This window comes from Falco biarmicus, chromosome 2, assembly GCF_023638135.1.
Source record: "Falco biarmicus isolate bFalBia1 chromosome 2, bFalBia1.pri, whole genome shotgun sequence".
In the NCBI taxonomy this organism is placed as follows: Eukaryota; Metazoa; Chordata; class Aves; order Falconiformes; family Falconidae; genus Falco; species Falco biarmicus.
The window spans coordinates 27,878,256-27,897,392 of record NC_079289.1 but is presented as its reverse complement, the minus strand read 5'-3'; the positions used below and the strand labels follow the sequence as shown (position 1 = coordinate 27,897,392).

Below are 19,137 nucleotides of genomic sequence, written 5' to 3'. Positions count from 1 at the left end.
TTGTGAGCAGTGGAATGAAGCCCTAGATCTCCATGGCTGTAACAGGAATACAGCAACCCACCTTTCTTGTAGATACCTGTTGAACATCTACGTTTAAGTCTTTTAATTTGGAGCTGAAGATATACAATACTTTTTTTCTTCTTGAATCCAACTTGCAATTTTGAAAAGCAGGAATGAAAAGCAAACTGGTAAAATACAGTACACTAACAGTAAGAATGTGATACCTCTGTTCCAGGGGTACAAAACTGTGCAATGTATATGTACTTGATTTTACTTTGAGATTAAAAGAATATGATCCACAAACTGTGCAACCTCTAGCAGCCCACTGCAGACTAATACCATCTTGGAGGGATAATTGGGAAACATCTTGAAAAGGATTGCAATTTGCTTAGCCCCTATATATGGATCTAGAGGGAGATTCTTTCTGATGTGTCTCCTTTGCTGTCTCCTGCCTGCCTCAAGCTCTGTTGATATGCTCTGAAAAACAAAGGAAACAGTAAAAGCTTTTGTGCTTACCTCTCAATACACTGCATAAGGAGACTGAAACCTATGGATTACTACGTTCCTCACAGTGTTTAGTGAAATTTTTGATGAATCAAAACTTCACAATAATAAAAATACATATTATCTTTTCTAAACTAGGATCTCAATAGAGGTATTTTGGTTTTTAATGCCTGAAGGAAATGGAGGACAAGGCAGTGGGTTACTGTAACTTGCATTGTCAGTTGAGGGAATGACAAGAAACTCGAGTTGACTAGTATGTTGTTCAGTATCTAATTGAACAGCTGAAGAAAATATTTATTGTGTACTTTGTTCTTTGAAGTAAAATTTTTCTCTTCCCTCTTTTGTCAGGTAGAAGATAGAGCCAGGAGAAAATAATCTTGTTAGAGGGAGTTATTTTTGCAAAGTCTTTGAACAAAGTATGAAGAGTAAAAGCAGAAACATTAGATGCTTTATTATATGTAAGCCTTTAGAGTTGTTTTATAGTTGTAGTGTTTCAGTATTAGTTCTAGTTTAGAAATAAGTAGTTCAGAATCACAACCATGATTACTATCTATCAGTCCTTGGGAATTTATCTCATATGGATTTTGTTTGTCCTTTTAGGTTCTGAATTCTAATTTATACGATAGTAAGTGCTGGTTGGAAAAGTATTTTATAGGAATGTTTTTTCTGATAGCTTATGAGATTGAATCAAAATCTTAATACAAGAGCTCACTGCTGAATTGTGCCTGCCACACATAAGTCAGAGTATTTCAACAGTACTAGGAAGACGTAAATACTGGTAACTATTCCAACACTAACATGTTCTTTCTGCCTAGGCTAAAGAAACAGATAAGAAGGGCTGTATTTAGTTGTCCACACACAAGCATCAATGACATCTGGATTGTGTAGGATATCAGAGACATTTGTATGGAGGTACCATATGTGCCACTGGCCTTATGAAAGACCCAAGCCATGGTGGAGTGCAGATGAGATAACTAGTTCATCTCAAAGAAGTCTAGGTACCTTAGATGGGCAACTAAACCAATCTCCAAATGACAAAACCACTACCACAGTCAAGCTTAAAAGGTGTAGTGCCCTGTAGTCTACTGGGCAGCAGCAACTGGGTATAAGCATGCTCTCAAACTGTTGGCAACATGAGGTAGTGGCACTTAATGAAGAAATTAAGGAGGAAGTGGAGCTACACATTTGGTGCAAACTACATTGTATTGTATCACCTCATGCTTGCTACAGTTTTAGGGAATACATATGAGCAAACGGTGTGCTGGCAGATACGCTTTGACTTGGTAAGTTGCAACCACTTGGTTGTATGTTTTGGTTTCCACATTTTGCTGGTGATCTTACAAGTTCTGTTGATAGAGGCCATTTGTACTTGTTTCAGCATCAGGTTTTTACTATGAGTTTTAAATGCTTATATATTGCAAATATTATTTTGGTGCGGTGTACCCCCAAAACATATTATTAATTTAACCTTTCTTTTTATATTGCAGAGACAAAGTATTAGAATGGCATAAAATATGGCCCAGTTCTACTACAAAAGAAGTGTCAATGCTCCTTACAGAGATCGTATCCCTCTTCGTATTGTACGGGCAGAATCTGAACTGTCTAATGCAGAGAAAGCCTATCTGAACGCCGTGGAGAAAGGAGATTATGCCAGTGTAAAGAAAGCTTTGGAGGAAGCAGAAATTTATTTCAAGATCAATATTAATTGCATTGATCCCCTTGGAAGAACTGCACTCCTTATTGCAATTGAAAATGAGAACCTTGAGCTCATTGAGCTGCTCTTAAGTTTTAATGTTTATGTGGGAGACGCTCTGTTACATGCCATACGGAAGGAGGTAGTTGGTGCTGTGGAGCTGCTGTTAAATCACAAGAAGCCCAGTGGGGAGAAACAGGTATGTGCAGGATTTTCTCTAGGTCTGTAATCTACTCTAATGAAAAGAGAATAATTGTGCAAAGGGAGTAAGCAAAAAGAAAACCAAACCTAACCATCATCCTTGCACACAAGTATTTAAAATCAGAAAATTAATGACTGATACTGTGTGCATTTTACTCATACCATAAGGTGTCTCTAGAGCCTTTACCCCAAGTCTCCCAGCCTTTCCTCATAGGAGAGCTGTTCCAGCCCTCTGACCATTTTTGTAGCCCTCTTCTGGACCCATTTCAACAGGTCCATGTCTGTCTTGTGCTGGGGCCCCCAGATCTGGAAGCAGTACTGCAGGTGGGGTCTCACCAGAGCAGAGCAGAGGGGGAGACTCACCTGCCTCAACCTGCTGGCCATGTTGCTTGTTCAGCCCAGGATATGGTTGGCATTCTGGGCTGTGAGTGCACGTTGCTTGCTTATGCTCAGTTTTTCATCCACCAGTATGTTCAAGTCCTTCTCAGCAGGACTGTGCTCAAGCCCTTCATCCCCCAGTCTGTATTGATATTGGGGATATCCCCAATGCAGGTGCAGGGCCTTTCACTGGGCCTTGTTGGTCTTCATGAGGTTCATGTGGTGCCCACTTCTCAAGACTCTCAAGGTCATCTCTTGACATGGAATCAAATCTGCACAGATCCACAAGGCTTATCAGTTTAATGTAGTTAAGTCACATGAGATCTAGGTTCCAGTGAGAAAGGGCAAACATGTCCTGCATCCTTCCTACCTGCAGCCTGAATAAGGTTTTCCACTTAGAGCTGAGTGAATTGTTAACTGCCTTCTATATAAAGCCAGAATCGGGCTTACATTTAACTGATCATGCACAAAACTTCCTTCCTGGAAGACTGTGCAGTAAGAAAAGTCAAGCTTTTTCAAGCCAGAGCTTTGCACCCATTATAAACTCACTCAGAAGAATCTTGAAGTTGATAAACAGGTTTTGCCCATGACACCTCTGACATGGTAACATTATTCCTGCAGATATTGTGGGAAATCTTTAATGATTCAAAGATCATAATAATTCCAAAGAGAATATTAGTGGTAAGATGTGGTCCATTTAAATTAATTATTAAATTCCCTTTAAAGCTGATGAAGGTTTCAACCCCTCCGTGTGGAGGTCCCTGTCTCTTAACTCAGCAAGGCAACACTGGGAGACATGACCCAATTGATCGGTCTTTCAGCCCTGTCTCCTCCAGTAGTCACCCAACCTATCAAGTACAGCTAGAAAGGTACAAACTTCTCTCCCTTTCTCCCTGTCTTCTCTCAAAGGAAAAAATCATTATATACAGTCTCATTCATGATAAATTCAATGCCTGCTCTGCTTCCCCTTGCACTGCCTTGAGACATCTCTAGGAGGGAGCTAGACTCTTGCGTATCCTTCTCATTTTAAGAAAATACTGGGGACAGGATAACATAGCCCATAAATTCTGATATTCCTAGGATTCTTGCAGGAAGAAAAAACTTGAAAATAGTTACAATATTGTATTATATTTTCATCTATTTCAATTTTCATGTATTACAGGTACTGTATTAATGTATTTCAATGAATAGTATGTTGAGATGATTACAGCCCTTTCACAGATAATGCATGCAATATACTTTAATTACAGTATAATGCACTCACTATGGATAGAATTGCAGATAATAGGTAAAGAGTGTAATTTTTGCTGATAAAATAACATGAATTCTATGCTTTTTTTCTTATGGAAAGAAAGAAATACAGTAAGTCGGTCTTTGTACAAATGTGTGTCTGCTTTGTCTTCTAGACAGTAAAAGCAGAGCTCCTTTGTAATGGCAACAGGTTTACATCACAGAAAGGGAAGAAAACTAGATTCACATTAGATTATTTCTCAACTGATAGTGCAGATGAGAATACAACTTACAGGAATTTCTCAATGCAGTGGACCAGGACCTGGAAGGATCAGTGCACAGCCCTGTGTCAAAACAGTTAAACCACCTGTGTCTCCATTCTCCAGCCTCGATAGTGGAAGTTGCCATGCGCAGAGTGGAGTTCATCTCAGTTGATGTTAGCCATCTAAGGCTGTGTCTCATCTCTGACCTGGCTGCCTGGGCTTCCCTTACCAATGGACGAAAGGGGAGATCCCTGGAAAGCAGCTCTTGCTGTCTTTGTCAGTTACTTAAGATGGCATAAAACACTTTTTGGACTAGCTGGAGAGAGAGTCTACAAACTTCCTTACACTAGTTTCCTACATTTCAGGCTGTTGTTTAGACTTTTTGGTATGTGCCGCAGCTACTGTAATGGAAACGCTTGAATACAAAAACTTGGTTTAGGTGAGCTTCATGCTGTAGCAGACGAAAGATAGGTGTACTGTTTGGGTGCATTCTACAGTGTTAAATTAGCCACAAACTGCTTTGCTCCAAACTAGAGGTTAGCTCTCTGGGCCGGAGTTTAAGTGCATAGTTTCAGTGCTGGACTGCACTGCTGGCTGGTGAGAGTGCTGCTTCTCCTTCTCGTCCTTTTTTCCCTGGTTGTACTTGCTGAGGGTCTTCCCATTACTATAAAGCATGACAAATAATCATGAATTATTTGGACAGAGACATCTTTTGTGTCTGTACCAGGCTACGCTTGCCCATTGCAAATGCTAATATTGCTTGCAAGCCAGTGCTTTAAAAAAAAATGTTCTCTAAACAAATAGATTATTTGCATGCTCATGGTGTTGTTTGCACTGGAGACCCCAACAACCATTAAGCATCTGTGGATGCCATCTGTGTAGATAGTCATGTTGGTTCTTTTCTAGAAACAGGACATGCTGAAGTATGTATGAAGAATGTAAAAGTGGATTACATTTTTACAGTAATGCTGCAATGAAGCAGATAAAAGTGTGCATATTTAATATATTATTTAATAATCAAAAGTACCTGCTGGCTGAAAAATCATTACAGTAGGCTAAAGATATAAAATCTGGATGCTTATAATTTTATACTAAAATTTACATTTTCGCTGTTTAGACAGAGATATGAGATATGTCTTTTTTCCCTGGAGAATCAAATTCTTGTGAAACTATTTCAAATTGCAACTTGACTTTTTGATTACTTTTATTTGTAAACATCTGACATATTGTTTAGATGATGATTCATTTTCAGACTCTGTACTTTTAATGACATGATATCTTTGCCTGTTTGGTTTTCCTTTGTTGTATAAAGCTAGTCATGTGTGGTAAAGTCGTGGCCCTTTGAAGTTAGTGGGAGTTTTGCCATTGATTCAGTGAGGTCAAGATTTCATCATTTTGCTGGGGTTTTTTTGCCCCTGATGGAGTTATTCACGGAGGAGACAGATAATAGTAAGAAAGATACGTGTGCTAAATACTGCCAAGTTCAAGAAACAGTTTAGATTCCCAAATATTAAATTACTGATGAAAGTTATGAACATTCAAATGCAGAAAAACCCCAATATGACTCATGATTTACAAGTCAATGAATTAGTTCTCACTATTTCTTTACAATCATGAGTTAATATACTATGTATGATGCATAGCTAATTTCACCTTCATACAATAATGTAATTGTATTTGTAAACCAAAATAATTTTTACGCATAGGTTTTCCTACATAATTCAAGACCTCATTGACAATGTCAGAAAGCCAGAAAATGTATCTTCTTGTATCAGCAGAAAGGTACAATTCTGCAGGACTTCTGAAATGTATCTTTTGAAATAAGTGATTTTTCTCCAAAATTTAATTCTTTAAACAATTAAATGTCTAAATAGAAAAGGAGGAAAAATGAAAGATGTTAATTCTGACCAAGAATCAGTGCATTTAGTTAAAATAATATATTTTTGCATTTTTTGAGAAGTTTTTCAATCAATATCTTCAAAATTAGGAGATGCCACTGAATCTTACTCTTTAATACTTCTTCCTCAAAAAACCAAACCAAAACAAAACCCCCAAACCAAACCACCACCAAAACCCAAACAACAACAAGCAAAAGTCAGATCTCATTAAAGGTATATCTAAAGTCTCTAGTCTACTAACCACTCAGCTGTTTGGCTCTAGCTAATACCTATATGTTTTGTGCTTTGCATTTCAAAGTCCTTATCGGTTACAGTGGCCTTGAGCTGATTATCAATATATGGATACATCTGGTGCCACCTGGTGACTACAGATGGGGCATGTACCTTTAACAGCTTTGAATTGTATCTGACCCCTGTTAGGCAGTTTGTGAGTATTTTGTGGTACACATTTATGGAACTCAGGAAAATCATGTTGTTTGCATTATATTTTCTACACTTCTTTAGCTGTAGCAGTTGCTAAAGTACACGTGAAAGAGAATAACACAAATTAAGGTGAATGAGTTGAGGAAACTTGTCCAAGTACTTTTAAATTACCAGTTCCTCAAAGCCATATGTCCTTATTTATCTGCCAAGTCACTTGTTGCTTACCCGGATGGATAGTTGAATGCCGAATTAAGAGGGGAAAAAAAGCTGTTCTTTAAAATTTGGTATCTGCAGAAAATGTTTTTATCGTGTTAAATTGCATGCAGCATCCACATATGGGATGGGGGATAGGTAGAATAAAAAAATGCGTAGAATACCTTTATTTAAATCGCAGTGTGCTCTACTGCTTGAGGAACCCAGGCATCGATATCTGACTGGGTGCTGACCACCTAGGTATGCATGTATACTCGGCGAAGACTGAAGCAGAGGTGTGGCTGTCTTCTAAGGATGCTACAAAGCACATAAATGAAGCTGAAGAGTCGGTTATTAAACTTGAATCTATGTATTTGCTAACAGTCTAGATTTAGGGCATGGGAACCTGACGGCAATGTTTGCAGGCATTGCCTGGCTAGCAAAAGCACACGGTGGTGCTTTTATGCCTTCCTGTTCACTGTTAGATGTCAGTCTCATGATACTGTGGGTATTTTTATAGGTGGATACCCTGGGGACAGCTTTCTGCAGATGTGTGAAAAAAATACCATGCTAATGGCAGACTAGCGTTTACAGACATAAGGGAATTGGTAGAGGAGGGAGAACTTTAGGACAGGGAGGGAGCTGATTGTGCTGATATGTCCTTGGTTCACTCCTCTGGTGTGGAAGTCAATTAATGTGAAAACACTGTTGGGCACAAAGGGAGGGTTGTGGTAAGAAAGTGGAAGCTGGCCAACTCCAGCCCCTGCAGCTTTCTTCCAGTTAGTTTGGAACTGCAAATTTTTTAGTCATCAAGGCAGTTTGGGAGGTAAATCTCCTATATAGCAGATTACTCTGTGGGTGCTTTGGATGTACAGAAGAAAGGTCACACACAGTCTTTCCCAGAGCTGCTGGTGTCCTTAGTGAGACTTCTGTCCCGGTCTCCTGTCCACTGGCCAGACAGGTTTCTCTATTAACAGGAAGATCTTTCTGCCTGTAGTGCATCAGCTCCTTGTACATCACCTCTGCATTTCCAGGTTGTCCCAGCAAGGGACACAATATCTAAAATTTCCATCTCTTGTTTGGTCAACATTAACAGAACAGTCAATGTGTAACAGTCAGTGCATACTTTCAGATGCACTAGCTTAGGAAACCTTTGTAAGAATTGCTTCAATTAACTCTCGCTCTGCAAGAATGCTGTGAAATGTGCATTTCATTTCCTGAAGGTCTTTTGGATCAGCTTGACTCCTCTCTCCTTCTGTGTGCTGTGTTCTTACACTATGTGCAGAGAAAAGAAGAAATTGCTGGCATAATGCTGGAAGTAGGAAGCTGAAAAGAGACTATATCCACCTCCTACAACTTTCATGGCCTTTTTGCTTTCCTGGGACAGCAGTAAAATCACATCGTAAACTGCTTTATGCAAAATTGCTGCCTTCTACTTACTGTGCTAAGAAATGTTATACATGTTGAATTTCTCCATCTCATACTTGCAACCTGTGTTTCTGCTGCTTGCTCACTCCCGCAGAATCAGTCATGGTTCCTACCAGTCAAAGTTGAACCAGGGAGCCAGGCATCAGCTGCTTCAATGGGCTGGCCTCTAAAAATGCAAGTCCATGGTATAGACGTGTTTTCATTGGATTTCATGGATTTTCCTGGAAGTGTCCCAAAGGGCCAAAAGTATAAGTTCAATGTGTTATCTAAGTATGGGGAGGAAAAAAAAAAATTATTCAAAGAGGCAAAACCTAAGCCGCCAAAACTTAAAATTTACAGACAGGCATTTCTGAAGGACTGAAAGATGCAGCGTATTCCTTGGTGAAGAGTGTATTGCATACGGGTACCAGAGACAGGGTGTAAGAGTCTGGCATGTGGTTAGGAAGTGGTAGAAGATACTGATACCTGAATTAGCGTCTCAGCACCTTCCTGCGCTCTTATTGCCTTTCCAATGCTAGTAGTTAAGACAGAGGTGACCACAGCAGGGATTGTCAATGCCACCTGGTTACAGTGGACCTGGAAATGTCCATCTACCCTGAAGTAACATGTAGTCACTCTGAAAAATCCTCTTCCACCATCCCAATTCTTCCCATGGTTCCCATGCATTCTACAAACATGGTTAGCTACTGTTCGGGTTGCACTCAGAACTATGGATTCAAGTTTCTGATTTCACTACCACATTCTGAGTCTCCCTCAGGAAGAGCATAAGGATAGTTACCATTTTCTCTCCAGAGAGACTCTCTCAGACTGTGAGCAATCCTTCTTCATCACATTTAAGGACCTCTTCAGTAGTCTTTCTGGTCATGGTCATGGTAGGCTTTACAACTGGGATATTCCTGAGCAGCTGGGTGAAAGGTATGGCATGTTCCAGCCTTTATCTCTGAGGGAAAGGACTGAAATGAAAGAGACAAAACTTTTGTGTAGAGGGTAAGGACAGCAAGCTGTGATTATATGCTTTTATTTTCCAAGGAAAATGGCATCTGGGAGAGATGGGTGAGGTGAGAAGTCATATGTAAGAAGATAGCAGCTCTGATACTTTGCAAACCAGATGTGAATCCAGGAATCTGAGGCAAACACAACCTAATTCTGGTGTATGCCACATGCACAGTGCCTGCCAGGGACATTTTAGCCATGTGTAAACAAGAGGATCCAGAATGTTAGGAAGCGTTATCCAGGTGGACCAGTAGGAAAGCTTGCTATCCTGGGACTTTTTGAGAAGTGGGGAAAGAAGGGGCATTATTTTACTGTTACAGGCTAAAGTTATATTTTATAAATCTTGATGCATTTAGCTGATTGATAATTATTTGGAGTGTGGGAAGGTATAAGAGGAGGTGTTGACAATACAAGTTGTCTTTCACTTGGATCTACTGCATGTAGTTATCAGAATAAACAATGATTGATCTTATGTCAAAATGTGTCTCTTTATTTTTAGCAGTGTTGCCATGTACTTTTGGAGAGAATAAAAGGGCGTAAGAGAACAGCCAGGAGGAGGGGAGGGTCCTGTGTGAGGATGTGTCAAGGATGTTGTACAGTATAGTTTCCAGACCACTGGGGCAGGCTGCTACGTGGATGTTCAGGCACTCACCTAAACTATCTGAAAGGGGTTACAGAAGCAAGGCCAGATAGCTTTGCAGGCAATGTGTCTTCAGTCTGGCAGTATTCCCAGAAATATAAGAATTCTAAAGGTGAAAAGTCAGGAACCAGCATGAAAGCAGTACAGAGCCTGAAGGGTCATCTTCCATTCCTGAAATGCTGGCAGTGTAGATTCTGCTCTTCTGACAGAGTTCCTATCTCCTAGGAAATTCCCCATATGTGCTTCATTACCCACTCTGTTCCTTTCATGTCTCTTAGTATCTTTGGACTTGAAACTGCCCTTTGAGGAGTCCCAGGGTCCTCTGATGAAGCCAGTGCTCTTCTCAAGCTGCTCATAGCCCAGCTACAGTCTCAGGCTCAGGCTCCTCTTAGCATGTGCAGAGCTTTGGCCCATTATTTTCCTCCCAAGCCCTGTGGGATGGTACTGTTTTCCCAGCCCTGCACTGCTCCACAACCCAGTGGCATACATGGGGAAGTTGCTATGTCAGAGTTGTACCTTCCCCAGTAACAGTGTGGGTCGTCACAGAGACGACCAGGGAATACGTACAAGCTGTAGGTCCAGCACACCTACACACCAGGCTTTAACTGCAAAGGTGTTGGACCTGTTATTTTAAGATGTTATTTTGAATTTTCACCTATTTACTGAACTGGGACTTATATTGGTGAGGCAGGGGCAGGAAGAAGGAGAAAGATTTTATGAGCACTGCATGATACCTTGTGGTTTTTCTTATCTAAACCCTTTCTACAGTAACTTTGGAAAATATCAGTTGCAATCACTTGTGTAATGTTCTTCATCTGTTGAGATTAAAGCATCATTAATGTTTTGAAAATGTCTCCCACAGAAGTTCATGAACTAAGTGCCTTTTTTGAGTGTTCTGATTAATGACAGTCTAGCTAGTAATGAGTATGGAGGAGGCAATGCAAAGCTATTTTGTCGGGCTTGAAGTACACAGTCTTGAAGTGCAATGTGAGGGCACAAAGTTGGTTCTTCCCACTCCTAACTGCCTGAGTGGGTAGCTGGATATTTTTTTTTTCCCAGTGGCATGTGATTAATTAGAATTTTCTGACAGGTTTTAACATATTGATAGACAGAAATGAATGGGAGAAGCTGTGTAGGGAGATGTTTCAGTTTACTGATGAAATAGATGTAGTAGCCTATCCACATGTTCATTCTTTCATATAATCGTGAAAAAAAAAACCACACATGAAAAGCACATGAAAAAAACAGGTAGCTTTTAAGGAGAGGTGTACTGTAAAGGTGGAGATGAGTAATTGCATATGAGGTGGAGATACGGATTTACAAAAGTATTGTTCTTTGATTTTTTAGAGGGATGCTGGCTGTTTTCAAGTTCAAAAAATGCTGTGCTTAGGTGTCATTACGTGTTGGCAATAAACTCAAGCTGTCTGTGTTTATATGCATCAGAGGTAGGGTGGGTGGCTGTGTAGAAAAACCTGTCACAATTACTGAAGGAAGATTCCAGAAGCTGGTATGCTGGTGCCATCCAATAGGGCTGCTAGCAGGTTCGATACTGAGGTAGGCAATGTGTTCCACAATATGCACCCATCACCTTGTAATGAATGGTAAATCATAATATTCCAAAATTGAAGCAGTGGCAAAAGAACTATGGCAAAATATGGAGAAAAGTGATAGTTTCTTGACCTGTAAAAAATGAACCATTTTTTTGTTGGCAACATAAAAAATAAAACAAACCCAAACCAAAAAAAACCAACTTACTAGCAGGATCCTTACAGATAAATCCTGGCAGGTGTATATTCTTGATGATGGCTTGCACATGCTGTGAATATAATCCTCCATTTTAGCAGTTTGCTGAAGTTCAGAAGATAATGATGATGACGAATACAGATTTAGTTCAAAGACTAGTGAACCAAACCTATACCTAAAGTTTAAGTGTTGCAGATTCAGAAAGATTAAGTGCTTTTCTGTCATTATTTGCTGTTTTTTTCATACTTCTTGTTTTCAGCTCATGCTGGAAATGAAAACAGTTTTCTACCACAAGAAGATGAGTGCAGATAAGCAATACACATTTGAAAATCTAAAAGAAATAAAAATCTTTAGAAGCTTAATGCAAAAAATAGTTCTGTGGGAAAGTCAGATTTCTCCTCAAGAATTCTCCTCCACATTTTCCCTTCTTTTTATATTTGTTGAGTCTCACTTTACAGCACTCACCCAAGTTTGCAATCAGAATAAGGACAGCATACAATTAACAAAAGAAAATGTCAAAAATCTCTGCCTTCTACAATTAGCAGTGCTCTACTGTCCTCTTTATAAGCCTCCCTGCCTGGAATAATTTTTGCCAAACCTACCTGCTTTTACTACCTGACAACTCAACAACTGCAAAGATAGTTTCAACTAAAGATTTTAACAGCCTTTCAGTGCTTGAAAACAGGTTAAGTATCAGCTCTGAGGCCAGTAGTATAGTACAAATCTATTAAGACCAAGAGGTTCAACAAGTAGAAACTTTGAGGTAGTCTTGTCGTCTAAGGTCTAGAAATCCCCATAGAGTCAATTATCTTTACATTTGGCTGTGCAATGTAACTTATGAAGTTAACAAATTTATAAACATTAAAGCAGTAATATAAACAAACCAGTATCTTCTATGCCTGGAGCAGCCTCTCAGGGGACAGTTAATGACTTTGCCCTTGATAAAACAGATTGAGAAGATCTGCACTATATATAAATAGAAGTATACAGTTGTATGTAAGGGGTGGAAGTCAGCTCCTGATTCAGGTATCTGAAGCTGAATGCGATAGATAGATAGTAGCAGTAGAGCCAGGGGTCTATGCAGAGATGTCCCCTGCATCAGGGTAGCCGTCTGCCCTCCACCTGTGCTGCAAAGGGGTGGGACCCTCCAGTAGGTCTTGTGTCATGTCTACGTAGAGCTCTGATTCTCCAGGGTATTTTAAATGGTTCTACATTCTACATGGTGTGTCTAGATACCTGAATCACTCCTTTAGTGCTTGCATATAAGTCAGGTATCTGAGCTCCCAGTAAGGTCAGTGAAGAGCTCGATGGTCTGCTGATGAAATGCAAGTGTCTACTGTAGGCTAAGAAAAACAGTTCTCTGGATGCTGCTGACTACATCAGCCAGGGGACCAGCTGGAAGGATCACCTGTAGTGGATAAGTGTAATGTGAGGCATCCTAGTATGTCTGAGATGTGTATGGGCCTGGCAGTTATGACACAGGACCTGTACAAGACCTGTGCCTTTGTGGTGAACTGGATGGAGGTCATACAGGACACCTGGACGTATTTGAAATAGCACTAGACACCTACATGGGGGCAATTGAGATGAGCCTCAGATTTGCGCTCACTATCACAGGAGCTTAAAAATCTAATTCACATAACAAGTCTATAATTAGGTGTTTAAATCTAGGGATAAATGCTATCCTGTGGGTTCAGCTACAACATACCTCCTCTCTGACAGTGTCCAATGCAGAAACCCAGGAAAGACTTTAGGAACAAGACCACTGAAGTCCTATTGTTGAAAGAAACTATTTCAAAGGCACAGCACTTTCTGATGGACATAAACTTCCAGGTAATCCCAATGCTGCAAAATGGTCCACTGAAAAATATTTTCGGAGCCATTCCAGACTTCTTCCTTGTCTGTGAACCACTGTGCTGAAATGGAGTCACCTGGAATTTGCCTGTGGAGATACCTCTTAAACAAGTTGTATTCAACAAAGAGTAGAACTCAAAAGACTGTTCAAAGTGAACATTAGTCTTTGAGAATCAAACATGCAATCATACCTAATGATCTTTAAAATTAATCACTTTCCAAACATTCAGCCATTGGAAAACCATATGAAAATTCACAAAACAGAAACATGCCACTATCAAGAAACTTGCTTATTTATGGCCCTCCATCATCAACTTTGCTTTTGTCATAGTCCATCCATTGTCAAATTGTCATCATTTGTCAACAGTCCTGGCTAACTGGGGAGGTCCCAGAAGGCTGGAGGTTAGCCTGTGTGATGCCCATCTACAAGAAAGGCAGGAAGGATGATCTGGAAAACGGTCAGGCCTGTCAGCCTGATTTTGGTGCCGGGAAAGTGAGTGCCATCATGTGGCACATGCAGGACAACCAGGAGATCAGGCCCAGCTACCATGCGTTTATGAAAGGCAGGTCTTGCCTGACGAATGTGACCTCCTTCTGTGACAAGGTGACCTGCATGTAGTGGGTGAGGGGAAGGCTGTGGATGTTGTCTGCCTGGACCTTAGTAAAGCCTTTGACACTGTCTGCCACAGCATTCTCCTGGGGAAACTGGATACTCGCGGCTTGGATGGGTGTACCCTGCACTGGGTAAAAGCTGGCTGGACAGCCAAGCCCAGAGAGTGGTGGTGAATGGAGTTACGTCCCACTAGTGACCAGTTACAAATGGTTTTCCCCAGGGCTCAGTATTGGGGCCAGTTCTGTTTAATGTCTTTGTCATTGATCTGGACAAGAGGACTGAGTGCATCCTCAGTCAGTTTGCAGATGACACCAAGCTGGGAAAGAGTGTTGATGTGCTTGTGGGCATGAAGGCTCTGAAGATGGATCTGGACCTGCTGGACCAATGGACCAAGGCCAATTGTATGAGGTTCCACAAGGCTCAGTGCCAGGTCCTGCCCTTGGGTCACAACAGCCCCACGCAGCGCTACAGGCTTGGGGCAGAGTGGCTGGGAAGCTGCCTGGTGGGAAAGGACCTGGGGGTGCTGGTTGACAGACACTGGACAGGAGCCAGCAGTGTGCCCAGGTGGCCAAGAAGGCCAACAGCATCCTGGCTTGTATCAGGAACAGTGTGGTCAGCAGGACTAAGGAAGTGATCGTCCCCCTGTATTGACACTGGTGAGGCTGCACCTCGAATCCTGTGTTCAGCTTTGGACCCCTCATTACCAGAAAGATGTAGAGGTGCTGGAGCCTGTCCAGAGAAGAGCATCGAAGTTGGTGAAGGGTCTGGAGCACAAGGCTGATGAGGAGTGGCTGAGGGAACTGGGGTTGTTTAGCCTGGAGAAGAGGAGGCTGAGGGGAGACCTCATTGCTCCCTAAAACCACCTGAAAGGAGGTTGTAGGCAAGTGAGGGTAGGTCTCTTTTCCCAGATAACAAGGATTAGGATGAGAGGAAATGGCCTCAAGTTGTGCTGTGGGAGGTTTAGATTGGATATTAGGAAAAAAATTTCACCGAAAGGGTTGTTGGACATAGGAAGAGACTGCTCAGGGATGTGGTTGAATCACCATCCCTGGAAGTATTTCAAAAAAATGCGTAGATGTGGTGCCTCGGGACATGGTTTACTGGTGGACATGGGAGTGTTAGGTTTACAGTTGGGCTTAATGATCTTAAATGTCTTTTCCAACATAAATGATTCTATTCTAATATTCCTTCCTGTTAACATCCAGCTGAAACAGCCCAACAAATTCTAAAGTCACAATGAAGTGACTGATAGAGTCCATTAACATGATTGCAGAGGCTTACTCTTCCTAAGAGACTGCCAATTTAGCCTGTCAATTTACCAACTGTTTTCTGGATAGAGGATACATGTCACATACTGTGCTGACAGAAGTGTTCTAATTGTCCTTTAAGGCAGTGCCAGGATCTATTTCTTCCACGTCTTCACCCCAGAATGGCAGGAGGCAAAGTTATTTCCCCTTTTAATTCAGCTACTAAAATATTGCTGATGATTAGTAATAAAATATTATCAAAGTTTGCAGGCTTGTCACAATATGTGAGGCCTTCTGGCAGAAAAAAAGGAAACCTGAAATATCTACCCTCAGAGCCTTATATTTCATATTACATACTGCTTAGATGCAGCTGAATATGTGCATAAAATACAAAGAATTCTGCCACCATTTTATGTGCTACCAACCAGCTTTATGACATCAACTGTAAGTACAAACAAGCTGGCTGACAAGATGGAATTTCTCTTCCCTGATCATTTAATCCTCTGTTACTACCATGCACTCAATTGAGTAAAAGTGTACTTACATAAGCTCAAAGAAAAACAATTTCCCTATCGTAAAGCACATTAGGAATACCTCTTTACCCATTTGATTACTAGGATGCATGTGTATGAGATAATGTACAGATCAAGATCCACAGTCAGTGAGTAAACTCAAACACAACACTAAGACTAACTTGAAACAAGGGGAAGTCACAGTATTGAAGAGTTTGCGCCAATCCATTCCCCTTGGCACCAGTTTCAAAGGCTTCTTTCTAGAAATCTACCCTTAAATAACTCTAACTACTTATTCTGCCCCTGGTCTCTCACCACATAGGGCAGGTTATAATAATGCACGCCTCTCCCACTTCCTCTTTGATCTCTTTGCAGTGAAAATTCAAAAGGATTTTTTTTTTTTTTATTTCTGGCGCTTTTCTATTTTTTCTGAAACCTCATAAGCAGTAGGATTGTTCAATTGATTCTTGCATGCAGGGAGGATCTTAAAGCATCTGTCATTAAGGAATTGAACACAGCTGAGAATATCATTAACCTGTAATAAAAATCAATTGCCAAACCTTTGCCTGTCAAAAAAACTTTCATTTTTCATTCCTAGCTTAGTTGCCTGAGCCTTGGTCTCCTCTTTTTACTTCAGAAAAAAGTTCTGTTTGTATCTATGAAACATAGAAAACTTATAGTATGATTAAAAACTAGAACTGCTGCTAAATAACAAACCACTGAATAACATACCAGGAATAATATACTTATGTAACAGATTTCTATGTCATTTTTCTGCATCCTCTGCGGGTTTATGGAGTTTCTGTGTCCCTGCCATACTCTTTTGTATTCCTTCCTCATACTATTTTGAAAAAATATGGAACATTTTACTTAGTGTTTTGCAAATTTGCCTGATTCCTACTTTTTTCTTTAAGAATATAACCCTTTTAATTTTCTCAGACACAAAATTTACTTTCCAGCCATGAAGCTATCTCAAATTACTTTGCAATGCTAAATAATTGCAATCAGCTGTAAAGAAGTTTAGCTAATTCCCAACCTTCCCTCTGAGACACTCCTATCTCCTAAACAGTTTATTGATACCTAGAGAGGCTACTAATCTGTTATTGTTCTTGCTGCAAAAGCTCTTCTTCAAGAACAGTCTTTGTTAGCCAGTGGGACGTCTTTTCTTGTTTCTAATTCATGAAGCTCAGGACAAAACAAAGGATCCATCTCAGATTCTAAGAACTCATTTTTTCTAACATTTCTCTCAAGACCTCACTGGATAAGCAAGCTAATTTTCTCCTGCCTCCCCAGTTGAATATTTGAGCCATTTTGGGAGAAAGCAAAAAACAGGGATAAGCCAGAACTCTTCCACATTTTCCTGATCAGACTGAAAACATGGGGTGTCAGGAAATGGAAGGTCAGACATAAACTTCACTAAAATTATTTTGCCTTTATGAAACATTCTGTGTTTGAGAAAAGTATCTGTGCATGCATTTAAAACCATGACTTGGTGAAGGACCACACTAGGTCTACTTTAATCATTCAGGAAGTTGCAATATTGGCTTCACTCATCATGCAAACTTTGAGAAAGGCATATATGACCTTTATTATGAAGCAGCAGAAATAACTTGAGTTCCCCTTTAATCATTTCCATAATAAGATTATTTTGCTTTCTTAGTTGTCATGTTTTTCCAAACCATTTCCAGTTTCTTCTTGCACTGTCCCTGAGTAAAAACACAGTTTGCCTGTCATTTTTCATTATGAGCACTTGAGCAATGCCCCGAATTCTTCCTTGAAAAACTCCTCCACCTAGTTTCAAAAAGATACGCGCTGAGAGAGCAAGTATGAGTTTCAGAGCTGGAAATAAATTCAGAATATCCTGACAGCCTTTTACTGAGTATCTACTTTTAAGTCATTTCCCATCCTTGCTCACGCTACTGACATTGAAGGAAGGGTATATCCATCCACTAATAATGCTCATAGGAAAACATTAATTGAAAATGACCGCTCTTATGTAGGGGCTGTATTTTGGATTAGCTGCCAGAGATACAAGGAGGAGGATAAAAAAGAGAATTTAAGTACTGAAGTCTTGTGTCATCAGTCACACCTAACAAATGCATGTCCCACATCTTTGAAATCAATTATTTTTTCCTCTGATTCTATCTGGAAATTGTCACCAATTCATTTTGCTGCATTTCCTCTCCATTCTTTATTCTCCTTTTTCAAGTAAAAAAAAAAAATCTATACTTTTACACACCAGGGAGTTTCCTGAAGAAAATAATCCAACATTCTACTTGTAAGCACCTAAAAGAAAACATGGACATGAATAGCAGCCTACCAGGATTTATCAAGAAGAAATCTTTTCATAACAGTATAGTTTTCTTTCATCGCCAGATAGCAAGCTCTGGATGTTGGGGAAAAGCAGTACATATCATATATAGCTTGAGTTTTGTAAGATTTCATAAACTGTCACTCAAAACACAGTCTACGAAAACCACTTGTAGAACAGTTGCCAGTAGTACCTGGTGACACAGGCTGAGTGACTCAAACGGAGGGGTGAAATGAGCAGTTCTGCAGGGGTCTGTCTCAATCAATATATTAATTCCTGGCATTTAGGATGAAATAGAGGTCATCTTAAATCTGTAGACATCACAAAGCTGGGGGGGATCACAAGGCTGTTGCAGGGCACAATTAGGGATGGTTTTGGCAAAAAAAGAAAAATTATTTCTGTAATAAATAAAACAGTTCAGTAAGAAAATGTGTAAGCTTCTAAGTAGAGAAGAAGTAATCAAGTATATATTGGAATTGAAAATGATTAAGATAACAGTTCTGCGAGGGGGCTTAAAATAAGACTAACAGGAAAAGACTGGACAATATAATATTACTGTGCAAAAGTCAACATCGTATTTGGTCACATCAGAATGGGCACAGATTGTAAGCTATACATGAATTTGTCCTCTGTTATACTCAGAAGTGGTAAGGAACATGCAGAAAGAATTAAGAAGGTTCAGAAAATTAGAAAGTCTTCCCCATAAGGAGAGTCTGAAGGAATGAGTGTTTAGAAGAAAAAACTGAAACTATAGTAAAGAAATAACGTGTCTTCTGTATCCACGTTTTGTAGAGCAAGACATTATAGGCTCAAACTGGACAAAGGTAAAACAAAGTCAGAAACATTGTCAGGAAATGGTGCAACGTATTAACCCAGGACTGCAGGGCTTTAAGAATACATTGGTCAAATACCTGTGGGGTTTGATCTAGGTATAGATACCATACATTTGGTTCAAGGGAGCAAACAAGACCTTCTGACAAGTTCCTTCCTACTGCCCAGTGCTCCTATTGCTGA

General features: G+C 40.2%; 1 protein-coding gene across 1 annotated transcript in view; it reads left to right on the top strand.

The window, feature by feature from the left end:
* The window catches only part of TRPC4 (transient receptor potential cation channel subfamily C member 4), a 162,151-nt gene that overhangs the window by 59,009 nt on the left and 84,005 nt on the right, over window positions 1–19,137 (top strand). Inside the window, exon 2 of the mRNA XM_056329817.1 lies at window positions 1,992–2,396. Within this exon, the coding sequence (XP_056185792.1) occupies window positions 2,019–2,396 (378 nt within the window). The 5' untranslated portion in view covers window positions 1,992–2,018. The remainder of the gene's footprint in view (window positions 1–1,991; window positions 2,397–19,137) is intronic.